The following is a 12,560-nucleotide window of genomic DNA, read 5'->3' as shown; positions in this document are numbered from 1 at the left end:
ACAGCAGCACATCTCTGCCTCACTGACAGGAAGGCATTCCCTGCCTCACTGACAGCAGCACATCCCCTCTTCACTGACAGCAGCACATTCCCTGCCTCACTGACAGAAGCATATTCCTTGCCTCACTGACAGCAGCACATACCTCACCTCACTGACAGCAGCAAATTTCCACCTCACTGAGAGCAGCACATCCATGCATCACTGACAGCAGCACATCACTACCTCACTGACAGCAGCACATCACTGCCTCACTGACAGCAGCACATCTCCGGTTTACTGAGAGGAAGACATCCTCATCTTACTGACAGAAGCACATCCCTGCCTCACTGACAGCAGCACATCCCTGCTTCACTGACAGCAACACACCCATACCTCACTGACAGCAGCACATCCCTGCCTCCCTGACAGCAACACACACCCACCTCACTGACAGCAGCACACCTCTGCCTCACTGGCAGCAACACATTCCTGCCTCATTGACAGCAACACATCCCTGCCTCACTGACAGCAGCCCATCCCTGTATCACTGACAGCAGCACATCCCTGCCTCACTGATAGCAACACACCCCCACCTCACTGACAGCAGCACATCTCTGCCTCACTGACAGCAACACATCCCCGCCTCACTGACAGCAGCACATCACCATCTCACTGACAGCAGCACATCCCCACCTCACTGACAGCAACACATTCCCTGCCTCACTGACAGCAACACATTTCCTGCCTCACTGACAGCAGCACATCCCGCCTTGCTGATAGCAGCCAATCCCCCACCTCACTGACAGCAACACCTTTCTTGCCTCACTGATGGCAGTGCATCTCCTCCTGACTGACAGCTGCACATACCTGCCTCACTGACAGCAGCACATCACTGCCTCACTGACAGCAACACATCCATGCCTCACTGACAGCAGCACATCCCCACCTCACTGACAGCAGCACATCCCCACCTCACTGACAGAAGCACATCCCTGCCTTACTGACAGCAGCACATCCCCTCCTCACTGACAGCAGCACATCCCTCCTCACTGACAGCAGCACATCCCCTCCTCACTGACAGCAGCACATCCCTCCTCACTGACAGCAGCACATCCCTGCCTCACTGACAGCAGCACATCCTCATCTCACTGACAGCAGCGAGATCTGTCAGCATTGATGCTGCATTCTGACCCAAAATCTGTCCGATTGACTCAGAATGAATAAAAGTCATGGTACCGCCCCTTTATTGCTGGTACTGAATATTGGGATATAACGCTGCGTTTACATATTACAGCGTTGCTGGCCATACCTGGACGCTGTGCCGAGAGCTGTGATCCAAGCCTGGAAAATCCCAGCCAGAAAGGGGAACGGACTTTTCCGGGTGATCGCGAAGTATATAGATGGCAGGAAGATGGCCCCGTGGATGATGAGGCCAACAATGACGGTTATCATGTACATTCCCAGCTGCCTAGCAACAAGCTCCAGATCTTTAATGGCGATGATTTTCCCGCAGATCAGACAGGCGATACCTAGAGGGGAATACCTAGAACGAAACACTTCCATATAGTAATACGTAAAGCCATAACGTCACCAAACATATAACATGCACAACCACACGCCCCTGGCTCAGTATTACAGACCACATTATGGTCTGGATTCAGCTTTGTTGGAAAATTAAAAAAAACTCAAATGCGCAAAACCATGTGCACTGCTGGTGGGGCAGATGTAACATGTGCAGAGTTAGATTTGAGTTAGTTATAGTTTTTCTATACAGGGTAAATACTGGCTGCTTTAGTTTTACACTAGAATTTATATTTCAATTTGAACACCCCCCACCCCCACCCAAATCGAACTCTCCTGCACATATGTTACATATGCCCCACCTCCAGCGCAGCCTGGGTTTTGTCCATTTGAGTGCTTTTTTGCTTAGCTAACAATCCTGAAACAGGCCCTAAGCCTAAATATTAATAAAAAAATGCAGTCTATGAAGTCAGTAGGAGCCAGGTGCCGACATTCAGTGATGTCCCTAAAACCAGAATTATAGTACAGTCAAACCCTTTATAATTTTTTATTAGCAATCTGTTACACTATGGCCCTTATTCTGGTTCACTCGCAAAGGCAAATTCCTTCTCAAATGGACAAAACCATGTGCGTTGCAGGTGGGGCAGATGTTACTTGTACAGAGAGATTTGGGTGGGGTTTTACTTCAAAGTGAGATCTATATTGCAGTGTACAAATAAAGCAGCCAGTATTTAGCCTGCACAGAAACAAAAGAACTCACCCAAATCTAATTCTCTCTGCACAAGTTACATCTGCCCCACCTGCAGTGCACATGGTTTTATCCATTTGAGAAGGAATTTGTCTTTGCAAGTGAACCAGAATAAGGGCCTATGTATCCTTTGTAGTGTACATAATATGGTGATCTACATGTTGTTGTTTTTTTTCTCCAAATCATTTTTTATTTAGGATTGAGCATCATAACAGTACAATCAACAATTTATATTAGTAAGCAGAGGCGTAGCGAGGGCGGTGCCGGTGGAGCACCAGCTCCAGGCGCCGGTAGCTATCATGGCGCCGGAGCCGTGCCGGCACCGCCATCTCGCCCGCTCAAGTGCCCAACTCAGTGCGGCTCCCCCGCCGGCTCCCTGCTGCGTCGCGTCCAGGAGACGTGGTATATTTAAAACTCACATCTCCTGCCACCAGTTGATTGGCTGCTGGACCGCGAGTGCCTATTGGCTAACGGGAGATGTAACTTTTAAATAGCAGCACCATGCACAGCGGGGAGCCGGGAGCGGGCAGGCCCGGCGACAGGGGAGAGGGGGTTCGTGGAATGCACCGCTGCTGCTTTGCCAGCTGTGGGTGGGGTGGGGGTGCACTAATCTCTCCCACCCACCCTGCTGTGCACTGTCACCCACCCTGCTGTGCACTAATGTCACCCACCCTGCTGTGCACTAATGTCACCCACCCACCCTGCTGTGCACTAATGTCACCCACCCACCCTGCTGTGCACTAATCTCATCCACCCACCCACCTTGCTGTGCACTAATCTCAACCAACTACCCACCCACCCTGCTGTGCACTAATCTCACCCACCCTGCTGTGCACTAATCTTACCCACCCACCCTGCTCTGCACTATCACTCCCACCCTCCCTCCCTGCTCTGCACTATCAATTACTCACACCTTCCCTCCCTGCAAACAAATTTCAGTCCCCCTTGGCAACGTGCAATTTCAGTCCCCATTGGCATTAAGCATGAAGCCCCTGGCATCGAGCATGAAGCCCCTGGCATCGAGCATGTAGGCAAGTGGCACTTATGTGTTAAATGTGTAATGGGCATTACGGTTTGTTAAATAGTGTGCGATGGGCATTACGGTGTGTTAGTATGCAACGGGCATTACGGTGTGTTCTATAGTATGCAATTGGCATCATGTGTGGCCTTATGTGTAATTGGCATTATGGCTGTGGCTTTATGTGTAATTGGCATTATGGCTGTGGCTTTATGTGTAATTGGCATTATGGCTGTGGCTTTATGTGTAATTGGTATTACAAAGTTTGCTAAAATGTGCAATGGGCATTACGGTGTGTGGTATAATGTTGGGCCGTGCCCACTTTTCACGGAGCAGGAGCCTCACCTACTGCAAATTGGGGGGGCGCGAAACATGCCCTTACTCCGGGCGCCGTGGCACCTAGCTACACCACTGTTAGTAAGTGTTACAGCATAAGAGTATGACATAAATTGAATTACAATAAAGTACGTTATGATTTATCATCATCCCTTTACTATGCAACCATGTGGCGGATATATGGATGAGCACGTCCCGGGGATCCCACTGTCCCTGAGACTCTATTGGCCTGTTTAGAGATCGATGGGAGCGTCTCCCAAAAGATTTCTTGTTTCATACCACTGTATGTAGGAGTCGATAAAGCCCTCCCATCAGAGCCGAATTTCCCATTAGGCACGTGAGGCACCGGCCTAGGGGCGGCACATGTTTGGGGGCGGCACTTGGATGCCTGGGATAGTACTGTCAGCCTAAAATGTACCAATAACTGCAAAATATCCACTGTACTGTACTATATTCCATCTTAAATAGAGTGTAAATGGATAGGACATGCAGATACTGCCCCTATAAACTGTCCTACTTAGTAAACATTATTGTTGTGCCTAGGGGCGCCCTCATCCCTAAATCCGCCCCTGCCTCCCATATTCGAAAGAAGTTCTCCGTGTGTTTTTCCTTCTGGAGTGATGTCTCTATCCATTCCATGTGGAAGAGGTGAAAGAGTTTAGCCATGATCTACATGTTGTTTATCAACACGGTGACACAGTGGTTAGCATTGTTGCGTCACAGCACTGGGGTTGGGAGTAAAATTCTAGGCTCTATCTGTGTGGCGTCTGTATGTTCTTCATTGTTTGTGTAGGTTCCATGGGTCTAATCTTCCAATACTGTACCCCAAAAACATACTAGCAGGTTAACTGGCTTCTCATGAATTTGGAGTGTGTTAGAGAATTTGGGGTATTCAATATGGGAAGTTATCCTTAACAACCAATCTCTATTGCGTCCTAGAAAATGATACACAGAATCTGATATCATTTGATAATATGGGTAATAATATAACACATTCATTTTTTTTTAAAAGCTTTAGTATCTTTTTCCCCAAAGACTGTAAGCTCCAATAGGGCAGGGACCATGAGAATGACAAATATTTTCTGTACCATACCTCCCAACAGTCCCGATTTTATCGGGACAGTCCCAATTGTCAGGGCCTGTCCCGCTGTCCCGCGGTGTGGGGGGGCTGTTGGGAGTCCCCCCTGTCAGCTGCTAAGCAGCAGGGAATAAACGCTGTGCGCATGCGCTCAGCGTCTATTCCCGCAGCCAGGGGACTGGGGGCATGGCTAGAGGCTCACAGAGCCTCTGGGTCATGCACCCATAGCGGCAAAATGGGGGCGTGGCCTCGTGGAAGAGCCGCGAGTGTAGGCCACGCCCCCAAATTAGCCCACGCCCCCCGAAAATTTCGGCGCGCAGCAGCGTCCCGCCTGCTGAAGTGCCAAAGTTGGGAGGTATGCTGTACAGCGCTGTGTAATTTCTGGCACCATATACATAAATGTTACTAACTCATTTCAACCATAAGAGAGCAAAAGAAAATGAAGCAGCAGATTTTCCGATCATCTTACTGATTTCAGGGTATATTTCTTTATGCAATGAGTACACATCTAAATAAATATTGATGCCCATGTTTGGACCACCCACTGTCTATATACCCATCGTCTGTTCCCCTTCAGAATCAACAGACCCCTTAACTGAAGCCCAGAGTTTTCCAGGTCACCTATGGATTTTTAAATGTGACAGTTGGTGACACACAGCACATGGGGTCCTGAGGACGGAGTTTGAGAACCACTGGGAATCGGCGTAATAGCGGACACAGACGCCGTAATGGTGCAGCGTTCTGTGCACCCAGCAGAGCCCAGCTCTCTGCATTCCCAAAGCGTGCAGCTGCTTCCATTTATCCTGAAGCTAGTTTGGCAGGCCATGTATATTCACTGTGTCTGCGATTTCGGCTGCAATAAATGAACAAGTGACACAAAGTACAAACCACAGCCTAAACATCAAACCAGCCAGCAACACGGAACCAGATGGGCTTCCAGGAGGAAGAGAGGGCGCTGCAATTTGTCACACTGGGAACGTATTGTTCCTGCTAAACTCTTCCCCAAATGGCTCTTTTCTCAAGGAGCGACCAGTAAAGTTGTGACAGATCCTGAAAGCGCTTCCTCCGAGACCATGGACCCGGTCCACCTGTACCAGGTCCAGGATTTCCCTAGAGACCTCATTGTCTCCCAGAATCTGAAGCAGACAGAACGCTCATTGTTGGGCTGGGAATGGCTCTGACACAGATTGTGTAATGCCGTCTGCGCTACCGAATGTCACAATATCCTGGCATTGCGTTATGCTGAGGAGGTGTCGGCGGGATAATGGCTCAGTACACATTCATCATGGTCAGCACAGCCTGGTCAGTATTGGACCTGGTCCGGCTGGACCTTGGGGTACTACAACCCCCATCATGTCAAGCTTCCAGAAATAGCATCATATTTCATACTATAGATGTATCGACCGTTATTGTAATGGTGCTGTACAGGGAATATTTCATTTTACGCTTGGAGATAGATAAATTGGAAAGACCTAAAGGGGACTATGTACTAAGCCTCGGAGAGAAATAAGGTAGAAAGAGATAAAGGAGCAGACACTCAGCCCCTAACTGCCATGTTACAGACTGTGGGGAAGATGTATTAAACCTGGAGAAGAGAGAAGGTGGAGAGAGAGTGAAAGGAGAAAAAGCACCAGCCAATCAACTATAATGACAGCTGGGAGTTGATTGGCTGGTGCTTTATCTCCTTTCACTTTATCTTCACTTTATCTCTTCTCCAGGGTTTAATACATCTGCCCTGTGTTTGAAAAATGACAGTCGGGGGCTGACTGGTTGGGAGGTTATCACTCTCTACTTTCCCTCTGAGGCTAAAGGTGCCTATACATCTGCAGCCTCGATCCCCTGACCGACCGGGGGATGTGCCGATACGCGGTCAGTGAAGAATGTCGATCCGTCAGGGGATTGAGGAAATTAGGCATGTAAAAAAATTCCAGATTCCACAATCTCAATCGGGATCAGGATTTTTACACACGTTTAATATCCCCGCCCTCCCCCCCCCCCAAAAAAAAGAGACCGTCAGGGGGGATCTGGGAATTGCCCCAATACACCACTGGTATTATTTACCTTTGGTAAATACAAACCAACGAGCTACTAACTGACATTATTCAAACAAAACCTGTAACATGACAACAGTAGCTGATTGGCTTTATCTATCCCCGAAAACCTCCTACCACACAAACATGCAAAGATGTCTCCTATATCCACTTACCACATGATCATGGTCACAAGTTTCATCACAATCTCATTAAGGATACTGAAGAACTCCACCATCAGCCTGGCCTGTTCCCCCATCTTGCCCATAGCGATACCGAAGGCAATGAAGAATCCAATCATGCCTGCGTACAAGTGATGTTAAAGGTCATGATAGGGGTCAAAGATCAAATCCAGCATTACCTATTTCATGCCTCGACAAAGATGTCTGCCTTCCTGTACTTAAATGACAGAGATGTAACCGATATATGCGATAAGTGGCGGCGCAGTAGATGGCGGAATGTACCACAAGAGCTCGGTACATCGCAACACCCTGTGTGCTAAACCAAGATTCAATAGTGCCTCGTGCCTCAAACATGCTGTATGTCACCAGTGAACAAGAGGGGACTCTGGCTACACATCCGCGAGAGGCTAAACAGGCCTAGGAATATCATAAATACATTTAGTATGTGGATTCAGTCATATAGGAAGAGACACCGCTTAGCATATGTTTTTCTTTGGAAAAAATATTCCAAAACGTGTCTGACATGAGTATGAAGTTGTTGGAGAACTACAAGTCTCACTATGCCCTGCCAGTCACTGGAGAGCCACAGGTTATGTAAGCGATGTGTGAATGCAGAGGTATACAGTAACTACAAGTGACATATAGTAGGTACAGATGAGTCCCCATACATCATTGCTGCAGTTGCATCAAACAGACCCTCGCAGCGCACCAAGGGCCTGGTTTGCCCGGTAAGCTGCGAACATCGCAGTTTACTGAACACCTGAGACCCCGCCCCGCTGAATGACCCCCCCCCCCTCCCCCCCCCCCCCCCATGATTCTCCTCAGTACCATGCGAGGGGTAGTGTAACAAAAATGGTACTTGTTTAGTTTCACAGCAAATCATTCGATGGTCGCCTTTGCAAATAAAAGGCAGTGAAAACCAATTTTTATTTGCGTGCGCCTCGATGAAGACGGGATGTGACATCAGCCACCCGCCCCAATAGGCATCGGCCCACCCGCATACCCATGGGAATGCCCAGTGTTTTCATGGGTGTTCCCTGTCTCCGCTGCCGTCCGCCCACATCCCTTCCTCCCCGCAACGAACAGCCCAGCACACTAGGCAGTTCGTTGATAGGGTTTGCACATGCGCAAATATGCACTTAAACATGCTCAGACCCCAAAACATCTGGACTGGGACGAAATTGGCTCTGCCGAGTGAACAAAAATGACCCCCTAAGCATGGAGAGACCCCTTAAGTATGGAGTCTCCTAGCGGTTTCAATGCGATGTGAATAGTGTGCACATGTACACTACTATGTATCAGCCATGGCTTTATTTCTCAAGCTAGTGGGCGTTATCCAGCTTCAGATGTGTGCACATGGGAGTGCCCATTCAACTGTGGTCACATTCAGGAAAATGCCACCACAGTCTAAGGTCCGGCGGCCAACGTTACGGGGGGGCACCAACACGGCGTTGTGGGGGGTGACAAAGGTCGAAGAGGGACGCCGTGTTGGGGAAGATAAATCATATACTTGGGAAGGGTGGTAATATGTAATTATAAAACTTCCCTGGATGGAAAAAAAATCATTATTATTTATGTATCTAGTGTTCTTCCTGCGCAGCGCATAGGACATAGGAGCAAACGTGTTACAATCCCCATATACATCGTCATCACACTACACCAACGTTTCTCAAACCCAGTCCTCATGGTACCCTAACAGTGCGCGTTTTAAAGGTATCGTCGGGAACAATTATGACCACTTGTATCTATTGTGTTAGTTAGACAATTAACGCACCTGTGCCCCAGTACGATGATCTGAGAAACAGAATACAGGTGTTACAAGGTTATAGAGGAACTGTTGCTACGAGTGACTGGCAGGCGATGCTTGGGAATAACCGTCCCAGAGAGGATGATGGGGGTGATAGGTTACATACCAAGGACGTTCATGCCATCTTTAAACTCCAGTTTCTTTATGATCTCCTCTCTAGTGGTGGCGACTGTCTCGTTCATTAGGGAATAGACCGAGTCTGTCACATTGGCAGGTTCCTCGATGGGATTTTCCACAATAACCTTCTTGGAGACTGTCTGAATCTAGAAGCAGAGAGACAACAAGCGTGAGCGGTGGCACCAATGGCTGGACAAGCGGTAACCACTGAGATAACTCTGGTGCCACGATTGGGGCTGATAATAGATAGCTGCACAAATGAAGATTAATAGAATAAGATTTCATGCCTCTATTACAGATAGCTGGGATGTACTAACACGGCCCCTATTACACATTACCAGTATCATGAAAGATCTACAGTAACTAATGGTCGACGGGTCAACAGATTAACAGGACAGCGGTCTGAGGGTCATTTTATGTGTTTCAACATATGTGACCACAATCAGTGTAAACACGTAGCCTCGCGGGCATGCTTTGGGTAAGTGGCTGGCTGCGCTACAGCAGTGCTAGCGATATTATTCATAGTCCACGTGAAAGGTATATCAAGGAGAAGTTGAAAAACATGTAAACCCCCCATAAAATGTATGTCGACCACGGACATGTTGACCTTTTTTGAACCAAATTTAAGCAATGTTTACGTTTTACTTACCAATCTTTTGACCCTGTCAACGTATTGAATGTGAGCACTAAAAACCCTGCATGAAACCCCTTGCAACAAGCAAGAACTCCCTGGCAATGAGCATGTAACCCATGGCAATGAGCATGAAACCCCTGGCAATGAGCATGAAACCCCTGGCAATGAGCATGTAACCCCTGGCACTGAGCATGTAACCCTTGGCAATGAGCATGTAACCCCTGGCAATGAGTATAAAATCCCTGGCAATGAGCATTAAACTCCTAGCATTAAGAATGAAACCTCTGGCAATGAGTGTCCCCTGGCAAGGAGCAAGAAATCCCTGGGAATGAGCATGTAACCCCTGGCAATGAGCATGTAACCCCCTGGCAATGAGCATGTAACCCCCTGGCAATGAGCATGTAACCCCCTGGCAAAGAACTTGTAACCCCTGGCAATGAACATATAATCCTTTTGGCAACGGGCATGTAACTCCCTGACAACATGCAAAAATCCCCTGGTAACTGGCATGTATCCCCTGGCAACGATCAAGAATCCCCTGTCAACAAGTACATAGGTAAAAAAATTATGTGTGTGGGGGGGGGGGGATTTGACAGGGGGAATAACATTTCTAGTACTGCCACTGACCACCACAACCTACAAATAACAATGTCTGCTGCCAGCTGCATCCGATACACATGAGAGTCAACAAGTGCACTGCCAGATAGCGTCACGCATGTGAATTACATGGTAAAGGCAGGGAGAAAACTGGGCTTACCTGCTGGAAACATGCTTGCACCAGGTTCTCAGGAAAAAGGTTGCGGATAAGATCGAAGAATGCGTCTAAGCTGGAGACCTCGTCGTTCTCCTGCCCCTTTCCGAGTTGCTTCTTCAGCTTTGGGTCTCCTGGATGTATAGCCAAGACGAGGATCACCCCTAGAACTGCGGCAATGATCGTAGTGGCCATGTAATACACCATCGCCCTGGTACCAAGACGCCCACTCGACTTTGCATCCAATCCAGCCAGACCTGGGAAGTGACAAGATAAAAGCCATTAGGAAAAGCCATTCTAGCATCCTGTGCTTCTCAGTGCTGTTGTCATAGAATTTGTTTCTGAACCATAGAAAAAAGAAATGTTCTACTGTTGGAAATGTTGGGCTTTAAAGTTATCCTGGCCACATGGATTCACATTGCTAGTGCTTAATTAAGTTTCCTTGTAATATGAACATGACAATAATAGAAGGGAATGAGCGGGAATGTACATACTGTATTATACAGAATCAATCTCCCCCACCCCCCAATCGTTGGCCATGTAGGGTTTTGGGACTGATTCATACCATGATTTTCCCAGCCTGTGCAAATGTAAGTCTGACCCTACTGGTCATCTGCGACAGAGACTGGCTGATCAGAACCGTAGCTGTTGTCACAGACCCTCCTTTTTCTGACACCCCCAAATGCAGACTTCCTGTAAGTCAAATTGCGAAGGGATTGCAAGTTTTTGTAATTTGGGCTCACACATGCGTGCAACAATCTGAATACATGTGCAGTAATTCAATAATCACTAGGATTTTGAATACGGACAACAGCGATCAACTCTGAATCAGGCCCCTAGTTCAGAAATTCTTGCAAGTAAGCAGAATTGCATGCAGGGAGATAAATGGGCATCTTGGAAGGAGCTGTGTTATGTTTCAAAAGCGGTGTGTGTGTGTGTGGGGGGGGGGGGGGGGGGTAGTGCAGAATAGGGATGGAGAACTTGGATAGAGGGAGAGAGCCCTGGGGGGTGGGGAGAGAATATATGGTGAGAGGGAGACAGACAGAGCTAAGGGGAGGAAGAGAGCTCTGTAGAGGGGAAGAGAGTTCCAGGGGAAGGTGAGGAGTGTTCCAGGGAAACAGAAGTGAGCACCAGGGGAGGGGAACAGAATGCCAGGCAGGGGGAGTAAGCACCAGTGGAGTAGAACAGAGATAGAGGAGTAGAACAGAGATCTGGGGAGGGCAATAGAACTCAGGGGGTGTTGGTGGTGGGGGAGTTTCAGGGAGTAGGTGAACAGTGTTCCAGGGAAAGGGAAGTGGGAAGCAGGGCAGGGAAAGAGAGCTCTAGGGGGAGAGGAATAGAGCCCAGGAGATGGGAAGAGAGCTTTGTGGAAGAGAAAGAGAGCTCTGGAAGAGGTGGAGAGAGAAATAGAAAGGGGAAGTAAGCACTAGGGGAGGGGTACAGGGTTTTGAGGAGGGGAATAGAGCTCTCAGGAAAGAGAGCTCAGAGGGAAGGGGAATATAAGTGAGTACCAGGCAGAGGAAGTGAGTTCTTGGGGAGGGAAACAGAGCCTGGAGAGGGGAAAAGAGCTTTGGGCTAGTGGATAAGAACCCTGGATAGGGGAAGAAAGCTTTGGGCTGAGGGGAACAGAATCCTGGAGAGAGAAAGAGAGCTTTGTGGGAGGGGATCAGAACCCTGGATAGGGGAAGAGTGCTTTGTAGGAGCGGTTCAAAGCCCTGGAAAGAGGAAGAGAGCTTTGGGGGAGGGGATCAGAGCCATGGAGAGAGGAAGAGAACTTTGTGGGAGAGGATCAAAGCCCTGGAGAGGGGAAGAGAACTTTGTGGGAGCAGAATAGAGCTCTGGACAGGGGAAGATAACTTTGTGGGAGCAGAATAGAGCTCTGGAGAGGGGAAGAGAGCTTTGGGGGAAGGGAGCAGAACCCTGTTTAGGGGAAGATAGCTTTGTGGGAGGGGATCAGAACCCTGGAGATGGGAAAAGAGCTTTGTAGGAGAGGAATAGAGCCCTGAAGAGGGGAAGAGAGCTTTGGGGGAGGGGATCAGAACCTTGGAGAGGGGAAGAGAGCTGTGGAGGAGATGAAGAGAGCTCTGGAGGAGGATGAGAGAGAGCACCAGACAGAGAAGTAAGCACCAGGGAGAGGCACATAGCTCTGGGGAGGAGTATAGAGCTCTCATGAAAAAGCTCTGGATGTGGAAAGAAAGTTCAGAGGGAAGGGGAAGAGCTTTCCAGTGGAAGAGAAGTGAGTATCGGGCAGAGAAATTTGAGGGAGGGGATCAGAACCCTGTATAGGGTAAAAAAGCATAAGGGGGGGTATCAGAACATTGGAGAGGGGAAGAGAGGTATTGCGGGAGAGGGAGAGCGC

At 48.6% G+C, this 12,560-nt stretch overlaps 1 protein-coding gene across 1 annotated transcript in view; it reads right to left on the bottom strand.

Moving 5' to 3' along the window:
* Positions 1-12,560, bottom strand: part of SLC1A2 (solute carrier family 1 member 2) — a 104,219-nt gene that overhangs the window by 24,038 nt on the left and 67,621 nt on the right. The window contains exons 4-7 of the mRNA XM_083163879.1: positions 10,208-10,458; positions 8,806-8,962; positions 6,887-7,013; positions 1,289-1,522 (exon numbers count right to left, since the gene is read on the bottom strand). Of these exons, the coding sequence (XP_083020005.1) occupies positions 1,289-1,522; positions 6,887-7,013; positions 8,806-8,962; positions 10,208-10,458 (769 nt within the window). The remainder of the gene's footprint in view (positions 1-1,288; positions 1,523-6,886; positions 7,014-8,805; positions 8,963-10,207; positions 10,459-12,560) is intronic.

This window comes from Crinia signifera, chromosome 11, assembly GCF_055691185.1.
Source record: "Crinia signifera chromosome 11, ASM5569118v1, whole genome shotgun sequence".
NCBI classification, from domain to species: Eukaryota; Metazoa; Chordata; class Amphibia; order Anura; family Myobatrachidae; genus Crinia; species Crinia signifera.
The sequence above is the reverse complement of the archived record's forward strand: the minus strand, read 5'-3'. Positions and strand labels throughout refer to the sequence as shown.